Source organism: Ictalurus punctatus, chromosome 11 (assembly GCF_001660625.3).
Source record: "Ictalurus punctatus breed USDA103 chromosome 11, Coco_2.0, whole genome shotgun sequence".
Classification (NCBI taxonomy): domain Eukaryota; kingdom Metazoa; phylum Chordata; class Actinopteri; order Siluriformes; family Ictaluridae; genus Ictalurus; species Ictalurus punctatus.
The window spans coordinates 12774796-12798096 of NC_030426.2; the positions used below are offsets into that span (position 1 = coordinate 12774796).

A 23301-nucleotide genomic window follows, 5' to 3' on the forward strand; every position below is an offset into this window, starting at 1 on the left:
TTCCTTCCTTTTTAGTGCATTGCTCGTTTCCTTTCTTCCCTGTCTATTTCACTGTCACGTTCCCTGTGTGTGTGCGCGTGTTTGTGTGTGTGTGTGTGTGTGTGTGTGTGTGTGTGTGTGTGTGTGTGTGTGTGTGTGTGTGTGTGTGTGTTCAGTCTTGGCTGGCTGCTCCAGTATGTGATGTAAACACTAGAACTATAGTAGGACTCTGACAAACCCACACTGAACTTTCAAGTTCACAACAACAATCAGTACCACCTGGCCTACAAAGCTTTTTCTCTCACATGCACGATCAGCACAGTCATAGTTTTCTCCACAGACAAAGAGAAGTCGTCCCAGATTCCCACATTATTTCAGCTTCCAGTGCAATACTATATGTATGTTTTCACAAATATCATTTGTAGTGAAGCTCTGCTTGATTTCAGGATCGTGTTTTTACTGCAGTAACAGTCTGAGTGCATGCGGCTAAATTAGGTTAGTGTAAATGAAATGTCATGTCACTTCGATTACTGACTGTTTCTCATGATTTTGTTGCACATAGTATCCGTCAGCCAATATTTAAGTAAAAGTCAGGTTTGGATGATGGGGTTATGCATCCTATTATTAGACATCCATCCATTTTCCATACTCCTTATTCTACACAGGGTCGTGGGGAGTCTGGATCCTAAGCCACTAAGCCACCATGCCCCCGATTATTATTAAATGTTTGTCCTACTGTCATTGTGAGGACTTTCCATTGACATAATTATGAATGCAACTTAATCCTACGCCTATCCCTAAATCTAACCCTAACCTCAGTATAAAAAAGAAGATCTCTTGGCCCTTTTAGTTTTTAAATAATCACTGCTTGTTGATGGTGCAGTGGGTAGCATTACCTATTCACAGTACTTGGTTACTGGGTTTGATCCTGAGCTCAGGATACTGCCTGTGCAGATGTATGCCTTTTCTCCCCATGTTTGTGTGGGTTTCCACTGTCCAATAACATGCACACACACACACACATATTTGTATTTATTAAGATATGTACTTACAGAGCCTGAAAAGCAGAGGAGATGGATGCGGAAATGTGTTGGCGCCACCTGGCGTTCAATTTCATTATTACTAGAAAGAAGATTGCGATGAGCCTTTATTTAATGTAATTCATTTATTTATTTTTAGTTTTTTATTTTACTCTTTTTCATTTCATATAACTATGAGATATTTGGGTTTAACTCTCGATTTTACTCAACTAGATATTCTTTATTATATGTGAACGTCATAGGCTTTTATTTTGAAACTTGGTGGAGTACAGCTTCCGTGTTTCAGTTTTATACCTGTAGACAGCATGGGCAGCGTGGTCGTCTGATGAGCTGTTAATACGGACGCTTTCGCTTTTATTCCCATATTAATATGCAGTTGTAGTAGTGATGAATGATGTTAGGCTTGATGTCAGTAAGCAGCAGGTCCGCCTGGACTCAGAGAAGCTATACTGAGTGGATAAGAAGAGGAATAATACAGCAGCGGGTGAGACAGGGGACAACTGCAGGGACACAGAGAGTTAAATCATCCTTTTTTTAAAAATGGGATTTCATATGACACATTAAATCATAATTAGGCAATTCTCCAGAAGTTTCGAAATATTACCTGATTAATAACATTACAGCCCATAACCCCCCAGTTCATGTAAGGCTGAGCATTAGTCCTGTTTAGTTGGATCTATTACATTTAATTAATATCTAGTCAAGTCAAATGTATTTATTATTTGCCCAGTATGCCAAGACATATGTATATTGAAATGCTTGGGGTGAGGGTCAAGTAAGCAGCTCACATAAGCAACAGAAATACAAACTCACACACATGATGCAGGGCAAGAGCATAGACAAGTATATATAATAAAATGATTCATTATTATTACTATTTTTAATAACAACTTTTATAAACAAAGAAACAACCTTAGGTGACAACAACAGAAAAAAAACAAAACAGATTTCAACATATATATCCCCCCCAAAAAAATAAATAAATAAATAAATAAAATAAAATAAATAAAATAAAAATAAACCAACATTAAAAAAAACAGGTGAGAAAAAATTTGTACACCCTTCCTACTTACACAATCCTTTTGCAGAAAGGTGTTGCTAATGAAATGCACACGATTTATTAAGTACTTAGTTAATTTTCTTTATTCATTATTACTTGTTTTATTTAAAATTGTTGTATTAATTTGTTGTTTGTTCATCAGCTCACATTATGTTTAACTAACGTAAAAAGTCAAATATTGTGATGATCAAAATACAATTACAGGTGCATCTCAAAAAATTTGTGGAATAGTTCATTTTTTTCGTCATTTTATTCAAAAAGTGGAACTTTCATAGTTTCTAGATTCATTACACACAAAAAGAATTATTTCAAGCCTTTTTTTTTGTTTTAATCTTGATGATTACTTTATTCAAAATATTAGAATAAAGAATGTATAATACAGAAATGTCAAACTTCTGAAAAGTATGTTAATTTATGCACTGAATATTTATTCAAGGCTCCTTTTGCACTAATTACTGCATCAATGTGGCGTGGCATGGATGCAATCAGCCTGTGGCAGTGCTGAGGTGTTTGGAAGCCCAGGTTGCTTTGATAGCGGCCTTCAGCTCGTCTGTATTGTTGGGTCTATATGTCTCTCAGATTCTCTATGGGGTTCAGGTCAGGTGAGCTGGCTGGCCAATCAAGCACAGTAATACCATGGTCACAAACCAGTTACTAGTAGTATTGGCACTGTGGGCAGGTGCCAAGTCCTGCTGGAAAAGGAAATCAGCATCTCCATAAAGTTCGTCAGCAGATGGAAGCATGAAGTGCTCTAAAATCTCCTGGTAGACGCTGCATTGACTCTCGACTTGAGAAAATACAGTTGACCAACACCAGCAGATGACATGGCACCCCAAATCATCACTGACCGTGGAAACTTCACACTGGACTTCAAGCAGCTTGGATTCTGTGTCTCTCCACTCTTCCTCCAGACTCTGGGACCTTGATTTCCAAATGAAATGCAAAATTTACTTTCATCTTCCCCATGATTGTGGTTGTGTGTACTGAACCAGACCGAGAGATTAAAGGCTCAGGAAACCTTTGCAGGTGTTTTGAGTTAATTTGATGATTAGAGCTCTTCTCAGGTCAACATTTCTGTATTATAAATTCTTTATTATACTAAGTTGATACTGGATTTTTGATTTCCATGTGCTGTAAGCTGCAATCATCAAGATTAAAACAAAAAAAGGCTTAAAATATTTCACTTTATGTGTAAAGAATCTATAAAATATGAAAGTTCCACTTTTTGAATTATATTACAGAAAAAACAAACTTTTCCACAATATTCAAATTTTTTGAGATGCACCTGTAATTGTATAGCCATGTTTTTGTTGCATAAGAACAATAGGTAAATGAAAGCACGGCTGATGGCAGCCTCTCTCTTCAGGCTCTGCTGTGGTTGCCGTGTGGAGGTGTAGGTGGCGCTCTCACTCCTCCTGTAGACTCCATTGTTACAGTAGAGCAGGCGGTGAACGTGTGGATGCAGTGCTTTCAGCAGCATGGAATCTCTGAGCCACTCCTCTCCTCACAGTACATCATAGCTCACGTCCTGGGAAAGAAAACTGTGAGTCACACACTCTGTCTTTCTCTATGGCACTGTCTCCAGTGTATCTGTAGTGTAGTCTGTAAGTAAATGGACACTGAATAATGACACAGTTGTTATTGGTTTGTTCTGTAATGATGCGATGAGAATAAAGTGCAGATATAAATATCTGAGGGTATTTCCATCAGTATTGGGTGAAGTATACAGGAATCATAGGTAATGAATGATACATATCCAGACCCTGATTACAGTATCTCACAAAAGTGAGTACACCCCTCACATTTTTGTAAATATTTGATTATATCTTTTCATGTGACAACACTGAAGAAATGACACTTTGCTACAATGTAAAGTAGTGAGTGTACAGCTTGTGTAACAGTGTAAATTTGCTGTCCCCTCAAAATAACTCAACACACAGCCATTAATGTCTAAACCGCTGGCAACAAAAGTGAGTACACCCCTAAGTGAAAATGTCCAAATTAGGCCCAATTAGCCATTTTCCCTCCCCAGTGTCATGTGACTTGTTAGTGTTACAAGGTCTCAGGTGTGAATGGGGAGCAGGTGTGTTAAATTTGGTGTCATCGCTCTCACACTCCCTCATACTGGTCATTGGAAGTTCAACATGGTACCTCATGGCAAAGAACTCTCTGAGGATCTGAACAGAAGAATTGTTGCTCTACATAAAGATGGCCTAGGCTATAAGAAGATTGCCAAGACCCTGACACTGAGCTGCAGCACGGTGGCCAAGACCATACAGCGGTTTAACAGGACAGGTTCCACTCAGAACAGGCCTCGCCATGGTCGACCAAAAAGTTGAGTGCACGTGCTCAACGTCATATGCAGAGGTTGTGTTTGGGAAACAGACGTATGAGTGCTGCCAGCATTGCTGCAGAGGTTGAAGGGGTGGGCGGCCTGTCAGTGCTCAGACCATACGCCACACACTGCATCAAATTGGCTGTATGGCTGTCGTCGCAGAAGGAAGCCTCTTCTAAAATTGATGCACAAGAAAGCCCACAAACAGTTTGCAGAAGACAAGCAGACTAAGGACATGGATTACTGAAACCATGTCCTGTGGTCTGATGAAACCAAAATAAACTTATTTGGTACAGATGGTGTCAAGTGTGTGTGGCAGCAACCAGGTGGAGTAGTACAAGACAAGTGTGTCTTGCCTACAGTCAAGCATGGTGGTGGGAGTGTCATGGTCTGGAGCTGCATGAGTGCTGCCGGCACTGGGGGGCTACAGTTCATTGAGGGAACCATGAACGTCAACAAGTACTGTGACATACTGAAGCAGACAGTATGCAGTATTCCAGCATGATAACGACCCCAAACACACCTCCATGACGACCACTGCCTTGTTAAAGAAGCTGAGGGTGAAGGTAATGGACTGGCCAAGCATGTCTCCAGACCTAAACCCTATTGAGCATCTGTGGGGCATCCTCAAACAGAAGGTGGAGGAGCACAAGGTCTGTAACATCCACCAGCTCCGTGATGTCGTCATGGAGGAGTGGAAGAGGACTCCAGTGGCAACCTGTGAAGCTCTGGTGAACTCCATGCCCAAGAGGGTTAAGGCAGTGGTGGAAAATAACGGTGGCCACACAAAATATTGACACTTTGGGCCCAATGTGGACATTTTCACTTAGGGGTGTACTCACTTTTGTTGCCAGCGGTTTAGACATTAATGGCTGTGTGTTGAGTTATTTTGAGGGGACAGCAAATTTACACTGTTACACAAGCTGTATACTCACTACTTTACATTGTAGCAAAGTGTCATTTCTTCAGTGTTGTCACATAAGAAATAATCAAATATTTACAAAAATGTGAGGGGTGTACTCACTTTTGTGAGATACTATATGTTTGTTACAAGAATAAAAAAAGGGTAATTAGGCTTAAAAAGATTGGAGCAAAAAGCTAGACATTAGTGCAAACTTATGACAGCTGAGGAATCTTATAGATTGATATAGTGGAGCTCTTTTCTGTTTCTTAATGTTCTTCCATTATCACAGTGGTGTTACATCTGCTGTCTATAAAGTCTTTATTCACTGTTACACTAATAAATAAAACTTATACCATGTTATGCACACCCTCCATGTCTCAATTGTTGATCCTCCTGCTATAGTGTAATGGATTTTGTTATATAAAACGCTATAAATTTGATGTATGTATGAAAGTTTGGAGTGAGGGTGAGTAGGGCTGTGTCTCAAATGGTGTACTATGCACTCTATACTACGTATTATACACTGTATATGTACTGCTTTTTGTAGGGTAGAATCATCTCACATTGAACACAAATGTTTTGCAGTAAAATGAAGTGACATTTAACTGTGTGGTACAATGGAGCCTCCACAGGAGCAGCTAGGGCTGTCCTGTATGACCATGTAATATCAATATTGTGATAAATTATGTCACAGTATGCTTGTGTGGATTTTTTAAAATCATGGAAATAGCTTTTTATAATAATAAATAAATATGTATGTTACTGTGCTTTGTGTTGCACGTTAATACATTTATTTACCAACTTACTATAAGCGGCTGATATTATGTTAAAATTTTATACTTTAATATTTTTTTTTAGAAAAGAAACAAAAGTAATATACAACTAAAATAACAATTTTACATTATATAAATCAGAAAAATAAAACAGTATGGTATTGATGGTAGGTTGATAGCAAACCTGTATATTGTGATCATAGAAATGTCTTCTGGACTTATGATATGATCACCCCTAGGAGCAACAACTGATTTAAAAAAAAAAAAACAGATTTTTTTGTTGTTGTTTTCCTCCCCCGAAATATACTCCCATCCACTCCATAGAGCACATTATGACAGCTAAGTGCAAAAAGTGTCCAACTGTCCACACTTCATTATTTGGTGGGTTTATTACGTCATCCTTGGCGTTAATGGTCCACTTCTTCTTAGTCTATTTCTATTTGACACGCAGCTTAGGTTTGAGCAGTAGCTCTAAACCCTGCAGGCCTCCTTCAACTCCTTGCTTGTTCTTGAGTTCTCAAGGGTGCATGGGTTTAAGAAGTAAGCATTTGGGACAGAACACCAACACAGACTTGATGTGTAATTACTTAGTCAAATAGAAAACACATGAGCAATGCTGATCCCTTGCCAAAAACCCCCCCAGTCGATATGAAATTATGTGGGCGCTCCATATAAAATTATATAGGTTATTGGAGTGCACCAAAATGAGAAACAGCAATGACCTCGTGGGTTTTGTGGACACGGGTGAATGATGCAATTCAGGACTGTGTATCTGGAAAACCCTCTATTTATAAACTCCTATTAGCTTCCTTTGTGAGGCGCATGGCTGTTTTTATTTGCCTCAGTTCTTGTCATTTCTTGGTGTGTGTGTGTATGTTTGTGTGTGTGAGTGTGGTAAACAGCGGCAGTGTTTCATTCTCTTCAACAAACATACTATGACCTTCTCCAGCACAATTACTGCATGTTTGTGCAGGAACTTCTAGGAATCAGATTACGTTTTCAGCCTCAACCACCTCCATGTTTTTCAGATTTAAAAAAAAAAACCCTCTCTCTCTATCTGTTAAAGCTGCAAAGTCTGGAGAGGAGAATGCTGCAAGAAAGACTGAGTGACAAGGAGCGAGAGACCGTGTGGGCTCTATGTTCCAAACGTCTGACAAGGTATAGCCTCTCAAGTCTCCTTTTTAACATTTACGAGCCAAACAATATGAGTGTGTTTACATGTGCACTAATAATCTGATCATAATGTGATTTAGGCAGCTGCCTGATTATCCAAATTTTCATGGTAGATGACGAGCTGTGATCTATTAATCAGATTAGAGCTGTTATCTGATAGGCACACTTGGATTTTGGCACAATATTCGGGTCTTTCATTGCATGGATACTGTCCACGTGTGTAAAATCACGAGAGAGAAAAGAGCAACACCCAGTCTGTCTGCAGTAAACACCACAGACGCAACAGCTCGAAAGTGTTTTTTGTCATCCTTCTTCTGTGGGTTTATTAGTGGCTTATATTATGTGTTATTTAAAAACATAATGTGACTATCGACTGTCTTTCAACACAAAGTTTTCCCATGATCAGATTACTCCATGGTTCATGATGAGTTACTGCTAAATTTCTGATTTTTGCCAGGATCAAATTATTTTATCTAGGAATGCATCTATGGAGCTTTTGCCTTTTAAAATAATAACAAATAATGTAAAATGATTGGTTATGATTTTGAGATAATCAAAACACTAAATGCAAACCTCAGAAATACATTTTCATTCATCTAGGCTTGTCTGTAGACAAAATAAGATTAATTTCTTGCCTAGCTAGTGTTTGCTGTAGCTTTGTTTCTGTTTGCTGCTAGCAAAGAATTCCTCATGCTGAGTTTTATGTTTAAAGATGTCTTTTTTTATTGTCAGATTACATGTATTTTAGCAAGATGGTAAAATGGTGAATGGTTGGCACTTATATAGCACTTTTTAACCTTAGCGGTTAACCATTCACACACACACACTCGCACACCAATGCTAGCAGAGCTGCCATGCAAGGCGCTAACTTGCCATCGGGAGCAACTTGGGGTTCAGTGTCTTGCCCAGGGACACTTCGGCATGTGGCGTCATATGGGCCGGGAATCGAATCGCCAACTCTACGATTAGTCAAGAACTAACTAACTAAACACTACCACCTGAGCCACAGCCGCCCCTGATGTTGTAGTAGCTCCTTGTGATATTTTCACAGAGCACAGTCTACTTTGCTTTGTCTGCTTTGTCTGCCACTATTAATTGTGAAATAAGTCCAGATCGCTGTCATTTCCTAGCTTACATCAGTATCACATGGTTTCGGATGTTGGTATCGGAGCATTTTTTTTTTTTACAACTATGAGAAAAATGAGCATGGCATAGCAATTTGTCTCTAATTTGATCACTTTCTTGACAGGCGTGTATTGTTATCTGTTAGCAAGATGCCCATAAATAAACGGTTATATAAGTTTAAACTAGAATGCAGATTTTAGGCTGTAAGCCAGAATTTAATGCATCACTTTGTAAGGATGTAGACGTTAGAAACAGCTTTGTGTTGTTTGTTTGTGTGTTGTGTGGTTCAGGATGCCGGTGCAGTATGTGATTGAAGAGTGGGACTTCAGGGATTTGACCCTGAAGATGAGACCTCCAGTGTTCATTCCCCGCCCTGAGACAGAGGTCCAGTATACACACATACAGCATACACACTCTTCTGACACCACACAAACGTTTTCCACCAGGACGCAGTGTCCTTTACAGTGTTTGCAAACTTAGGAGTGTCACTTCTAATGATCTAGAAACATAGGAAACTGTGAGTTATGGTATAAACAGACTCTGTATGTGGGCATACAGGTATGACTGATCATTGTGTATGTGTGCAGGAACTGGTTAGTTTGCTGTTAAAGGATCTGCGGTCACAGTTGGGAGTGAGAGCTCTGCGATGCCTGGAGGTGGGCTGTGGATCAGGTGCCATCTCTCTGAGCCTGCTGCACAGTGTACCACAGGTTAGCCTCAGATCACTGTATTTATCTCGCTTTAGTTGAATATACACTGTTACCGAGGTGGCAACATTTACAGTTTAGCTGAAGCATTTATAATGGTTGACCCCCAGGTACGGCGATAGGGGATACACCTGAAAACTAGACTTTTCTGCTTTTCTGCAAGATTATAATTCGATTGTCTGAAAAACCAGTTCATTAAAGGTGAAAGGACCTGGTTAGCACGTTTGCCTCGCACCGCCGGGATTGGGGATTGGGGCCCTCTGTCCAGGGTGTCCCCCCGCCTTGTTCCCTGAGTTCCATGGGAGAGGATACCTAGGACAAGCGATACAGAAAATGGATGGGTGGTCTCGTGAAACAGTAGAAAACAAGTATTTTGGGGTTTTTTTTTTTGGTAAATTAATAAAAAAAAGTGGAGGAATGTCTTGCTATTTTTTTTTTTTTTTACTGTTGCTTGGGGAAAAAACAAACAAATTAGTTAAAAACCCTTTATTCTCTCCAAAATCACACAATCCAGAAATTTACATACTGTTGATCCATTGCTACTTGATTGTTTCATGCAGTCTGTTAGTCTACATGCTACTAAAAATGTCTGGCTGGATCTGAGTGGGGAAAACGGAAATGGCCTAACTGCAACAGACAACTTCATTCAGTAAGAAAAGTGCAGTGTAGGATGTGTTGCTGCTGACACCAAACAGCCAAACATAACCCTCTTCGTCAAGCTGCCATAGCAGATGCGCTACAGGTCCATCATCTCCCGAACTACACGCCACCTTCACAGTTTCTTTCCAGAAGCTATCCAGTTACTCAACTGCTCCAGTCCATAACAACTCCTACTGAAGCACCTAATTTTATTTTTGCATTGCAGTTTGCACAAACTGACACCATGTCTTATGTCTCTTGTCTCATGTTTTGTCTCTGTGTAATCATTCGTGTCTACTGCACTGTCTGATCCTGCTGTACTGTTTGTTGCATTGCCTGTTGTTGCTGCTGCACTGTACGGTGCCCTCCATTAATATTGGCACCCTTGGTAAATATGAGCAAAGAAGGCTGTGAAAAAGGTGTCTTTGTTGTTTAACCTTTTGATCTTTTGTTACAAAATACTCTGCTCTCATGGATATCAAACAATTGCAAACACAACACAGGTTTATCAAAAAAAAAATGTCTTTGTGAAATATAAGAGTGCAACAATTATTGGGACCCCTATGAATTCATATGAGAAAATGTATCTTAATATTGCCAAAGTGCATCTTAATATTGCTGTGTTGTTTGTTGTTTCTAAGCTCAAGGCAGTTGCATTGGACCAAAGCCAGGAAGCAGTGTGTCTCACTAAGGAAAATGCAGACAGGTGAGTGCAGCTTCTTTAAGAACTTCTGATATCAGGACGGTTTTATACACACTAATTCTGAAACACCACTGTGACATAGAGACGTTAGATTTAGATTAGATATAAAGTATTAGATCTAAAACATACCTATACATAGAACTTATGACAAACACCTAAACTTCTAGATGTTTCTAGTAGTTTTTTTTTTTATTTTACTTTCATTTTTATTCATTCTGTAAGAAAGACATATTTGAGACAGAGCCATTTTTACTGAGCATTCTGTGACCATGGTAAGCACTGGAAGTTGCTGGTGATATACAGTGGGAGGGCTAAACATTTCTACAATAGAAAACTTTTCTACAAACAGACAGTCAATGCTTGGGTATGCTTGCCGTTAGCCAGCCTTTTGTTCAAATCAAGAAACGCAAAAACCTCTTTCATGTTTATTACACCTGCTTGTATTTCAAATAACGCCTCCTCGAACACTTACTGTATGTTATGGATGTATCAGTGAAGCGGTTACTGGTACCGTTAGTGTTGTTGGTTCAACAAAAATTCAAGGCGTTTGTTAACAGCAGATAAGCTGATATGGATGCCAGAATGAAACATTGTATTGAAGTCTTGTCTCCCGGTAAGAGGACAAAGGCTTTTAATTGCGAGCGCATTTATACTAGCCAACCCTAATAGTAAGTGGGGAGAGAAAATGAACAGTGGTGTTTCATAAATATCACATTTCTCCCCAATATCAGATCATGTCCTTCAGCCAGCCTGTAGTAGTGTCATAAGAGTAACATAGCTGCCAGCATAAATACCACATTAACACCATGTTAATGCCATGGTCATGATGTCATGCTTTCATGGTTCAGAGGTTACCACAATGTACCACAGTAAAACCATAGTGAATACTAGTGAACAGTAATGAGCTGTATATGATCTTCTGTCAGAGGAAATGTGTTTTATTCATGCAAATAATGCTTATGAATCTTTTGTGTAATAGACTGGGGCTCCTGGACAGACTGGAAATTTATCATTTAGATATTCTGAAGGGTAAGTAAGTGATGTCTAAAAACCAGTTGCATTTTGATTATTGTTATTAAATTTTGATAATTGAATAATTGATTGATAATTGAATACTACCCATCAGATGGACGCACTATGTTATGACCCGGTCTAGGTCGGGCCGCAAAATACAATAAAACAACGGGTTGGCGAGACGTTGTTTTGCTTTGTTTTTATTCTTACTCCGTTTTTTTTCCCAATGGTTTAAATGCTGACCAGGAAGCCAACCAGGCCAAAATAATAAACAAAATTTCCCTCTAACTATACAAAAAGGAACTAATTATCCTAAAAGAAAAAACAAAACAAAAATACATTTCACGCATATGTGTGTGTGTGTGTATGTATGTATGTATGTATATATATATATATATATATATATATATATATATATATATATATATATCGTAAATTACACACACTAATAATAGTGTATAATAATAAATAATAATAGTCACCTTTGTAAAAAGTGCACTGATAATCATGATTAGTGTATATATATATATATATATATATATATATATATATATATATACAGTGGGGGAAAAAAGTATTTGATCCCCTGCTGATTTTGTACGTTTGCCCACTGACAAAGAAATGATCAGTCTATAATTTTAATGGTAGTTGTATTTGAACAGTGAGAGACAGAATAATAACAAAAAAATCCAGAAAAACGCACGTCAAAAATGTTATAAATTGATTTGCATTTTAATGAGGGAAATAAGTATTTGACCCCCTCTGCAAAACATGACATAGTACTTGTTTTATAAACCCTTGTTGGCAATCACAGAGGTCAGACGTTTCTTGTAGTTGGCCACCAGGTTTGCACACATCTCAGGAGGGATTTTGTCCCACTCCTCTTTGCAGATCTTCTCCAAATCATTAATGTTTCGAGGCTGACGTTTGGCAACTCGAACCTTCAGCTCTCTCCACAGATTTTCTATGGGATTTAGGTCTGGAGACTGGCTAGGTCACTCCAGGACCTTAATGTGCTTCTTCTTGAGCCACTCCTTTGTTGCCTTGGCCGTGTGTTTTGGGTCTTTGTCATGCTGGAATACCCATCCACGACCCATTTTCAATGCCCTGTCTGAGGGAAGGAGGTTTTCACCCAAGATTTGACGGTACATGGCCCCGTCCATCGTCCCTTTGATGCGGTGAAGTTGTCCTGTCCCCTTAGCAGAAAAACACCCCCAAAGCATAATGTTTCCACCTCCATGTTTGACGGTGAGGATGGTGTTCTTGGGGTCATAGGCAGCATTCCTCCTCCTCCAAACTCGGCGAGTTGAGTTGATGCCAAAGAGCTCCATTTTGGTCTCATCTGACCACAACACTTCCACCCAGTTGTCCTCTGAATCATTCAGATGTTCATTGGCAATCTTCAGACGGGCATGTATATGTGCTTTCTTGAGCAGCGGACCTTGCGGTCGCTGCAGGATTTCAGTCCTTCACGGCGTAGTGTGTTACCAATTGTTTTCTTGGTGACTATGGTCCCAGCTGCCTTGAGATCATTGACAAGATCCTCCCGTGTAGTTCTGGGCTGATTCCTCACTGTTCTCATGATCAATGCAACTCCACGAGGTGAGATCTTGCATGGAGCCCCAGGCCGAGGGAGATTGACAGTTCTTTTGTGCTTCTTCCATTTGCGAATAATCGCACCAACTGTTGTCCCCTTCTCACCAAGCTGCTTGGCAATGGTCTTGTAGCCCATTCCAGACTTGTGTAGGTCTACAATCTTGTCCCTGACATCCTTGGAGAGCTCTTTGGTCTTGGCCATGGTGGAGAGTTTGGAATCTGATTGATTGATTGCTTCTGTGGACAGGTGTCTTTTATACAGGTAACAAACTGATATTAGGAGCACTCCCTTTAACAGTGTGCTCCTAATCTCAGCTCGTTACCTGTATAAAAGACACCTGGGAGCCAGAAATCTTTCTGATTGAGAGGGGCTCAAATACTTTTTTCCCTCATTAAAATGCAAATTAATTTATAAAATTTTTGACATGCGTTTTTCTGGATTTTTTTGTTGTTATTCTGTCTCTCACTGTTCAAATAAATCTACCATTAAAATTATAGACTGATCATTTCTTTGTCAGTGGGCAAACGTACAAAATCAGCAGGGGATCAAATACTTTTTTCCCTCACTGTATATGATACATGATATATATACATTGAAAGGAAATTCTCTTATATCATGTACTCTCATATTTTGAACTATATTAAGACACCTTGGATACGGGGAATACTGGGTTATAGTTTCTGTTTGTGTGTCTCTGTGCTATTAAATGCCTATGATGAATGTATATATTTAATTACCTCTTTGAATAAGCTGATCAACTGCCATCCTTTCTTATAGCTGGCCATGTATTTTCTGTCTCTTGAAAAGACTTATTTTCATAGTGTGCTGTGTGTTTTGTTTTTGTCTATCTGGCTGGCCCCTGCACCAGTAGAAACCGTCCACGCACTACTGTTATCAATGTGTATAAATACTTCTGCTCTGCATGAATAAAGTGGGATGTCTGTGTGAGCATGCATGAAGTCAGTGTGTGTTCATTTTAGACCCCCTGCAGTAAACCACACTTTCTATCTCATAGCAGCACTAAAAGTTAATAGAAGTAATTGTAGAACAGGCTGAAAGGGCTGATGGAGGTCTGGAAGACATAATAAGTATATTCCTGAGATACATGGAAATCTAACATATATATATCTATATATATATATATATATATATATATATATATATATATATATATATATATACGCACACTCACACATACAACTGCAAAACTTAAAAGGGTAGAGCACAAACAAAGTCAAGGGCAGGTTGAAAGTCATACACAGGCTTAATCAATGTGCATAAATCAATATGGGCAGCACAAAGCAATGGCAATGATCTACCCCGTGATGAAGACTGACAAGGCTTAAGTACACATCCGGAAATGTACAGATAAGTAATCCTAAAGCACGAGGCAGGAGTAGGCGTGTACAAGTTGTGACACAATCCATTTCCATTTGTAAATCAGCTTGACCTGTCTGTTTGCATATCGCCCAAAGTGAATTTTGTCTGTTAATTATCATTTACAGTGACTATATGTACAATTCAACAGTGAGGTTGCATGGCTGATCCTGTATGAAATTATCTTTGATTCTCAAGGCATACATTGCAATCATGTGATTCATTCATTCCCAAAACATCCGTAACCTTAACATCCAAAAACACAAACCTTTTAATTTAGCACAGAAATTCTCAACCACATGCTTTATCTGATACCAGACTGCAACAGTGTAGAGGTGTGGAGGGCATTAGGCCACTGCCATTTAACAAACCAGTCAGTGTAGCAAAACTGTACAGAGAGATTATCCTTATGTACTGCCAACACACATACAGTAAAGAACACCAACCGATACATCTTCATATGCATGTTCATTTGCACCACACATGCACACAAAATACAGCTCTATTCCACCAACTTTGAGATTCAAAATGTGTCTTAAAGTTCAGTAGAATATAAATAACTACAGATGGCTTAGTGGTTAGCATGTTTGCCTCGCACCTTTTGAATCACGCCTCCACCCTGTGTGTGCACAGTTTGCATGTTCTCCCTGTGCTTCAGGGATTTCCACCGGGTACACCAATCTCCTCCCTTGGTACAAAGACATGCTTTGTAGGCTGATTGGCATTTTCAGATTGTTTGTAGTCTGTGAATGGGTGTTTGAATGTGCCCTGTGTTGGGTTGGCACTCCATCCAGGGTGTCCCCCGCCTTGTGCCCCGAGTTCCATGCTAGGTTAAGCAGTATGGATAATGGATGGATGGCATAAATATCTACATGGTCCCTTTAAGTTGAGTTTATTTGTTTTTTGTTTTGTGATATATGTATGTGTGTATGTGTGTATATATATATATATATATATATATATATATATATATATATATGTATATGTATATATGTGTGTGTGTGTGTGTGTGTGTATATATATACATACATACATACATACATACATATATATGTGTGTGTGTATACATATGTACATATCTCTCTCTCCCTCTATGTATATATATATATATATATATATATATATATATATATATATATATGTATATATATATATATATATATGTATATATATATATATATATATGTGATGTTAAAATCATTTCTGGCCTTTAAAATAATAATAACAAATATAATGAAAACTAGTATTTCTTTTGCTTGTTTTTCATCATTTCAATTCGTTCTAGAGCAAAAAGTAATGAACAATCTTGAATGACTACGATGTGCAGTCCCCCTCCAAAAGTATTGTTATACCAAGACCAATCCTTTTGTTTATTGCTATACACTTTTCTTTGAGATCAAAAGATGAGTATGAGACAGTAGTTCAGAATTTCAGCTTTCATTTCCCAAATGTCTTCAGTGTATAGCAAAAGCAAAAGATTTGGCCTTGCCATTCCAATGCTTTTGGCAGAGACTGCAGATCAGCAAATACTGTATGTCTGATGTGTTGTTAATATGGATTACTATGTGCTTTTTAAAAATGACTAGAGGGTGATGACATTTCGATTGAAAATATCAGCAGAGTTTAAGAATATTTTGAATCACCCGACATTTATTGAGTGCAGTTGTTAAAAGCTGTGTGTTAGCTGATGTTAGATAGTGTTGCAGTTAACATGGGTGGCTGGCTGGCTCGCAAGGTCAGTAATGGATTCATGAATGTTTGGATTCATGATTGTTTGATGATCTAGACTTTGTATGGTGAAACAAGTTGAAAGAAAACGGTGAAAGTTGAAAACGAGTTTGAATTATTTTTTTTTTTTATTAGTATTTTGGTGTGGGCCAAGAAAAACTGAATGAATTCACGAATGCAGTGTGCACGTCCCCTATACTTCTGTGTTAACTTTATTTTATATTTATGTTAATTTAATACTCTCCTTTGAAAAATTTGTATCTGATCATTTTTAAACATGTATTATTTAATCAGTCTTTTTGTGGAAGAAGCCAGTCTCCTATGCACTGGACTTACGCACTATTATACTTGTATTTACATCTTCCTGTGTATTTCTTTCTGGCTGCAGTTCAACTGAATTCAGTGTGCTTTATTGTAATGACAGTTATAGCAGTTACAATATTGCCAAAGCACTGCAATGACAAAGAAATGTGCAGCTGCTTCTGTTATTGCACATTGTTCCTGTAGACTCTGTTCTGTCACCGTTAATGCCCTCATTACTAGGAAGCTCAGTCTGATTGTGTTGTTAGGGCTTCCAAGGTCAGTTGGCATGTTAGTGAGGTGCTTTAGTGTTAAGAGCTTTGCTAATATGTACTGGGCAAATGTGTGTGCCTCTTATTCGTAGAAGCTGATTTGACACTGAGAAGCTGCGGTCCTGTTGATGTAATTGTTAGCAACCCTCCGTACCTGTTTTCTCAGGATATGGAGTCTCTGCAGGCAGAGATACACAGGTACTCAAAGCACACACAGATATATAGGAAGTTATATTAACATGTTAATATTCATCCACTTTATTAGGAACACCCATACACCTGCAAATTCATGCAATTATCCAATCAGCCAATTAGATGGCAGCAGCATGATGGATATAATCATGCAGATACAGTTCAAGAGCTTTATTGTTCAGATCAAACATCAAAATGGAGGAAAAAAGTGACTTTGACCTCAAGAAGGATGGTGATCCCAGAGAGGCTGGTTGAGTATTTCAGAAACTGCTGATCTCCTGGGATTTTCACACACAGCAGTCTGTGCTTTTTGGCACACTTTCAAAATTCAACAGAAAACACTTTTTCAACAGCATGAAGTTGGTCTTTCCCAGTAACACATGATTGCTAAAATTGAAAGACATTCCAGAAATGATGAGGAAGAAGGTGAGTGAAATACATCAGTATGGGAAGGGTTACAAAGCTATTTCAAAGGCTCTGGGACTCCAAAGAACCACAGTGAGAGTCAGTACAGTAGGCACAGTAGTGAAGCTTCCCAGAAGTGGAGGACCTTCCAAAATTCCTCAGAGTGCAACAACTACTCATCCAGGAAGTCACAGAAGACCCAAGGACAACATCAAAGGAATTACAGGCCTCTTTTGCATCAATAAAGGTCACTGTTCATGACTCCACTATCAGAAATACACTGGGCAAAAATGGCATCCATGGGACAGTAGTGAGGTGAAGACCACTGCTAACTCAGAAGAGTATTAAGGCTCGTCTGAATTTTGCGAAAACACAACTTGATGATCCTCAAACCTTTTGGGAGAATGTTCTGTGGACTGATACGTCTAATGTGGAACTGTTTATTTGAAGACGGGTCCCATTACATCTGGCATAAACCAAACACAGATATTTCACAAAAAGAACATCATTCCTATGGTCAAGCATGGTGGTGGAAGTGTGATGGTGTGGGGATGCTTTGCTGCTTCATTGCCTGGTCAATTTGTTGTAATTGAGGGAAACATGAATTCTGCTCTCTACCAGAAAATCCTAAAGGAGAATATCTGGTCTTCAGTCCGTAAGTTGAAACTCAAGAGCAACTGGATTATGCAGCAAGACAATGATCCAAAGCATAAGAGTAAGAGTACTTACTAGAAGTAAGTGAAAGACTGGTCTCTAGTTATCGGGAGAGTTTGGTTGCAGTTATTGCTGCTAAAGGTGCCACAACCAGGTTTAAATTTTAAAGGGAGCAATTAGTTTTTAACATGGGTGATAAGTGTTGGATAACTTGTTTTGCTTCAGTAAAAAAAAAATTAAACTGTATTGTGTGTTTACTCAGGTTGCCTTTGCTTTATGTTGTATTTTGTTTGAAGATCTAAAACTGAGATAGGAGTTACACAAAAACAGAAGAAATACGTTTTCACAGCACTGTATGTGTGCGAGTGTGTGTGTCAAGCACGGGTTACGGGAGTCAAGTGAAAGCACAAAGAGACACACACATATCAACTCGGGGTAATAAAACAGAGATGAGAATCATCACACCGTACCTGCTGGTTCGATCCGCCTCCTCTCTGTCCACAGCTGACGCTCGACCCGCCTCCGCCACCACCACCACAACCACTCTTTACAAACATTGTGAGCAGAAAAGCATCTCAGAATGCACAACACATCGAACGTTGAAACAGATGGGCTACAACAGCAAAAGACCACATCAGCTTTCCATTTCACTCTCCACTTCACGTTCATGGTTTCACTCAACGCTACAGTGTGCACAGGCTCACTGGAACTAGGTAGTTTGAAAGATTGGAAAATACTTGACCTGTGTTTGGGGGATGGTATGCATTGTGCTGCTGCCACATGATTGGCTGATTGGATAATTGCGTGTGCGCATGCAAATACTGTATATTGATATACCTTCCGTATCGATATATTTAGGGGTGGTAATATTTTCTTAAAAAAAATATATTAGCTAGGTAAAGAGGCAATTTTAATTAATTAATTAATTAATTTAAAAAAAAACATCTGTGGACTGATGAAAAATAGACACAGTTTCATGGTACCATGTTTAATTTATTATATTGAATTAAATGCAAATTAAATCAGTTGCTTTTAGCCAATCAATGTCTTGGTGCCTTTCAGTGTATTTAGAATCTTTAAATGCAATTCTGTCCCTTTTTACTTTTAGCGGCAACCAGACAGCTTTTATTGGAGAATATAAATAATGATTTCTTTATTTATTTATTTTTTAAGAGAAAACACTAAAAAATCTTATAAGAAAGGTCATATAATTTTCATTGGCTATTTGGGTAAAAAAAAAAAAAAACATTGAATGAATGCATTTAAAGATTATTACGATCATTTTTGACTGTTTTCTTGAAGGGAGCCAGTAATTCTGATGCTGACTATTTATCTTCATCTCCACAGGTTTGAAGACCACTCAGCATTGGATGGGGGTTTGGATGGCATGTCAGTAATCAGACAGATTCTAACTCTAGCACCGAGACTCCTAACAGATGAAGGGTAAGAGGAGGGGGGGTGTGTGTGTTTGACTGTGTAAATGTATACGTGCTTTAAGGATCCCCTGCAGTATGTCTATTGCTCTGTGAATATGATCTCATGGCTGAGGTCTAGGAGACGGCATATACTCCAACAGAGTATAAATAGAATGCTCTAATCTCACTAAAGGGCTTCACGAGCACTTCTTAAGTGCTTCAGGGAATCCGTTCCTAGTCGTTGACACTTTCATGGAAGCAGATACTGGTGTTTCCAGGATTATAGGGCCCCTTTCCATTAATTTGCCCCATAATTCACACAGTGGTGAACTGTGTCACTTGTCCTTGAAAATTAGTTCAATGTCTGACTTGCCGCATTCTTGTCTCAGGAAATTTAACACACAACACGCTTGGATATAATAGCTTACGTCTGTGAGTGTGTGCACTTGTCAACACTGAACGTTTCTCTTGTTTCAAGAATCCGTGTGAGAGTCTCACAAATATTATCACTAGGCTCTGTCAAGGCCAATAAATATGAAGTCTGCATTCCTTGCCTAGAAATGCTGGTTTTTCTGCGAAATCGAAATTCCATCAAATCTCGTGTGTATTTGTGACTAGAAATGTTTTAAGGTCTTATATCTGTTACTATGGTAAGATCTCCTTCCTACTATTACACATCCTCTCAACTCTGCTTCCTGCAGTTGTTCATTTGCTCTGTATCTGCTTGTGTTTCAGTCGTATGTATCTGGAGGTGGATCCACGACATCCTCCACACATAAAGGGTCTGGTAGAGGAAAGCATGCTGGGGTTGCAATATTTGGGATCACACTGTGATTTCACTAACAGGTCAGAATATCTGTAGTTAGCATGTTTCTCCTATTTTAAGCTACTGTACATGAATAATGCCTTAAGATCTTATAGGAGCTACAGTATTTTAAATACGTGGACTTCCTCTGTTTCCTCTGTGATCTGAGTGCTGTATATGATACAGTTGAGGTTGTAAGTTGACATATGCTTTGCAGCATCTGCAAAATGTTAATGATAATTAAAAAAAAAAAAGAGGGATCATAAAAATGCATTTTGTTCTTTATTTAGTACTGATCTGTACAATAAAAATGAAACTGGAAAAAAGTACTGATCTGAATAAGCTGTTTCACATAACAGATGTTTACATATAGTCCACAAGACACAACAATAACTGAATTTACACAAATGAATCAGTTCAAAAGTTTACATACGCTTGATTATTAATACTGTGTGTCGTTACCTGGATGGTCCTAGATGTTCATGAGTCCCTTCTTTGTCCTGAGCAGTTAAACTGCACATTGTTCTTCAGAAAAATCCTCCACATCCTGCGCATTCTTTCCTTTTCCAGCATTTTCTGAATATTTGACCCTTTTCCAACAGCAGCTATATAATATTGAGATCCAGCTTTTCACACTGAGGCCAACTGAGGGACTCGTAAACTATTACAAAAGGTGCAAACATTCACTGATGCTCAAGAAGGCAACAGAATACATTAAGAGCCAGGGGGGTGTAAACTTTTGAACAGGATGATCGGTGAAAATGGTTATTGTTTTGTCTTCTGGGAAACCTGAAAATATCTTATGTAGCTTCTGAAGGACAGTACTAAATGGGGAAAAAATAGACCTTTAAATAAAATAATAACAATTTACACCGATCATCTATACATTACATTCCTACAGCAGCCAGTGCATAAATAAGCAGCAGTACAAGTAGCAACCAACTAGTAAGTAAATCATGGTAATAAATGGAAAGAGTACAATGTAGCCAAAGAAAATAAAGTAAGAAATACATGTGATATGTCATTATTATTATTTTTCAAATATTTCAGTGAATATATTATACCGTCGCACTGCTGAGTGCTCCGTTCTGATTAGTCAGAAGGTGTTGATTAATTTTCTATCATTTTTTTATGCACTATAATTGTTGATATGGTGGTCTTAACTTTTAAAGAGAGAAAAAAAGAGAGGCTGGTGACAAAACAACTATTTATAGTTGCGCACAAGCGTTAACAGGAACTAACTAACAGGATGGTACACAACATTAAACGTAAATCTAAATGGATGAAAAGTATGCCATGTCCTTATTCAAATTACAGATAATGCTTGTCTTATTGAACACCAGCACTTTTCCCTGTTTTTCTGTTGCTTTTACAGGTTGCGGTTCTGCATTCTACAGAAGAGAGGATGAACTAAAAGAGCAACCTGTGGAGTTTGCGACTGACTTGAGAGACACAGACAGAACATAGCAGAAGAGAAAGCTGCTATGGAATGATGGCTCAAGCGACATACATGAAGAACTGTATTCTTCGCCGTTCTGCCAAAGTGTATTGCTTACACCTCACCTCCAATCACAGCTTACTGGGATTCTATGGGGTGTTTAAGGTGTGAGTTAAAAAAAAATACATTTAAATCCTGAAATGGATTAAATGGCAGACCAGCTTAAGCACTGAGATTTAGTCTTTTCTAATTCACACAATGTTCTAGATGGAAGACCTGATCAGAAATGATGGCTGAAAGTGTTAAAATAACACTGCAATCAACACAATGTGGACTGTTCGGTGCTTATTTACATTTTGAATGTGTTACCATGCACGTTGTTTAATAAAACAGTCTTGAATTTGGGGGCGTGTTCGTGTCGTCGTTTAAGACTCTACGCCAGGAACTGGAGCTGCTGGTCTAAATTCCAGTCCAATATTAGTATCAGGTGACAGGAGACTCTAGAGTTCAGCATTTCTTCTGACCATTGCAGTTATGCACTTGAGCAAAAATATAGTGTAGTCCAGTGACATTAAAAATATATATATTTTAAACTTACTGAGCTCCAGCTGTAGTTGCGCTTACATTTATTGTTGGAATATTATTACCAATATACTATAAATACTTCATTATATTTTATTGTATTACTATTAGTGCTAGTTCATTTCGAATTAGTCAAAGCATATTATTAGCTCTGTACTTGTACTCTGCACAATGACAATAAAGCTGAATCTATTCTAATTTAATCTAATCTAATTTGAATTTATTCTACCTTACGTTATTATCTTTTCAAACATAAAATTTAAAACGTATTTACTCACATTTCCCGTCAGCCAAAATGTCCAGTGTAGACGCAATGTAATTTGAGTTTGTATAGCAAAACAGCTGCACTTAAAATTGATAAAATTTAATGTTTTTTAAATACATATTTATATATCTATATTTACTCCATGAAGGATATTGTGTGGTTTGGCACACTTCCTGCTAAATGCTATGACTGAGTAATACTAAGACTAAGATACACAATAGGATTATCAGGCCAGTATTGAGGTCAGGCTGTCCCTCCCAAATTATCTCAAAAAGCTGCTCTGAAATAAGTTTCTTCTATTATCTTGTGGTGTGTTTCATCCAGTTTTAACCTCTCTAGCACTCCTCTACTCATAGCACTGGTTTCAGTTTGTAAATAAAAATAAATATTCAATAGTGTGGCAAAATGCTGAATGTCTTGTGTATTTTTTTTTTTAATTATTATTATTTTTATTTTTTAAAGCCACAATATTGACATAATTCATGCAAGACTTATAATCACCGATGGTCAAACTCAACTCATCTGCCATGTGTTTTTTTTTTTTTTTTTTTAATCTGAAGTCGCGTTTGTTCATGAGAAACAAATCTGAGAGTCCGGATCACTGATCGGGACCCTGAGTGTGTGATGTTTTATTCTGGGCTGATCTTGTATTGTGGAAGGTTTGATGACTAAGACACAAAATTTCTCTGAATTTTGTAATTATGTCTGTCGGTCATCTTGTAGTGCGACCCATCCTGAAGATTAACAGTCAGGACCTCTGCAAAACACAAAGCCTATGAGTGCTTTTAGAAGTCCTGTGTCATGTTGAATAACTGGCAA

General features: G+C 38.3%; 1 protein-coding gene across 2 annotated transcripts; it reads left to right on the top strand.

Annotated features, from left to right (window-relative positions):
* Nucleotides 1–1291: 1291 nt before the first annotated feature.
* On the top strand, nucleotides 1292–22040 carry hemk1 (HemK methyltransferase family member 1). Of its 2 annotated transcripts, none has more exons than XM_017480047.3 (11): nucleotides 1292–1503; nucleotides 3446–3622; nucleotides 7158–7249; nucleotides 8680–8773; nucleotides 8977–9099; nucleotides 10377–10441; nucleotides 11418–11467; nucleotides 16819–16924; nucleotides 19325–19420; nucleotides 20128–20238; nucleotides 21573–22040. In XM_017480047.3, exons 1-11 carry the CDS (start codon nucleotides 1411–1413, stop codon nucleotides 21604–21606), a joined length of 1041 nt encoding a protein of 346 aa, XP_017335536.1. In that variant the 5' UTR covers nucleotides 1292–1410; the 3' UTR covers nucleotides 21607–22040. The 2 variants fall into 2 exon arrangements, with proteins under 2 accessions (XP_017335536.1, XP_053539747.1); XM_053683772.1 differs by lacking the exon at nucleotides 1292–1503 and adding an exon at nucleotides 1516–2059.
* The last annotated feature ends 1261 nt before the right edge of the window (nucleotides 22041–23301 follow it).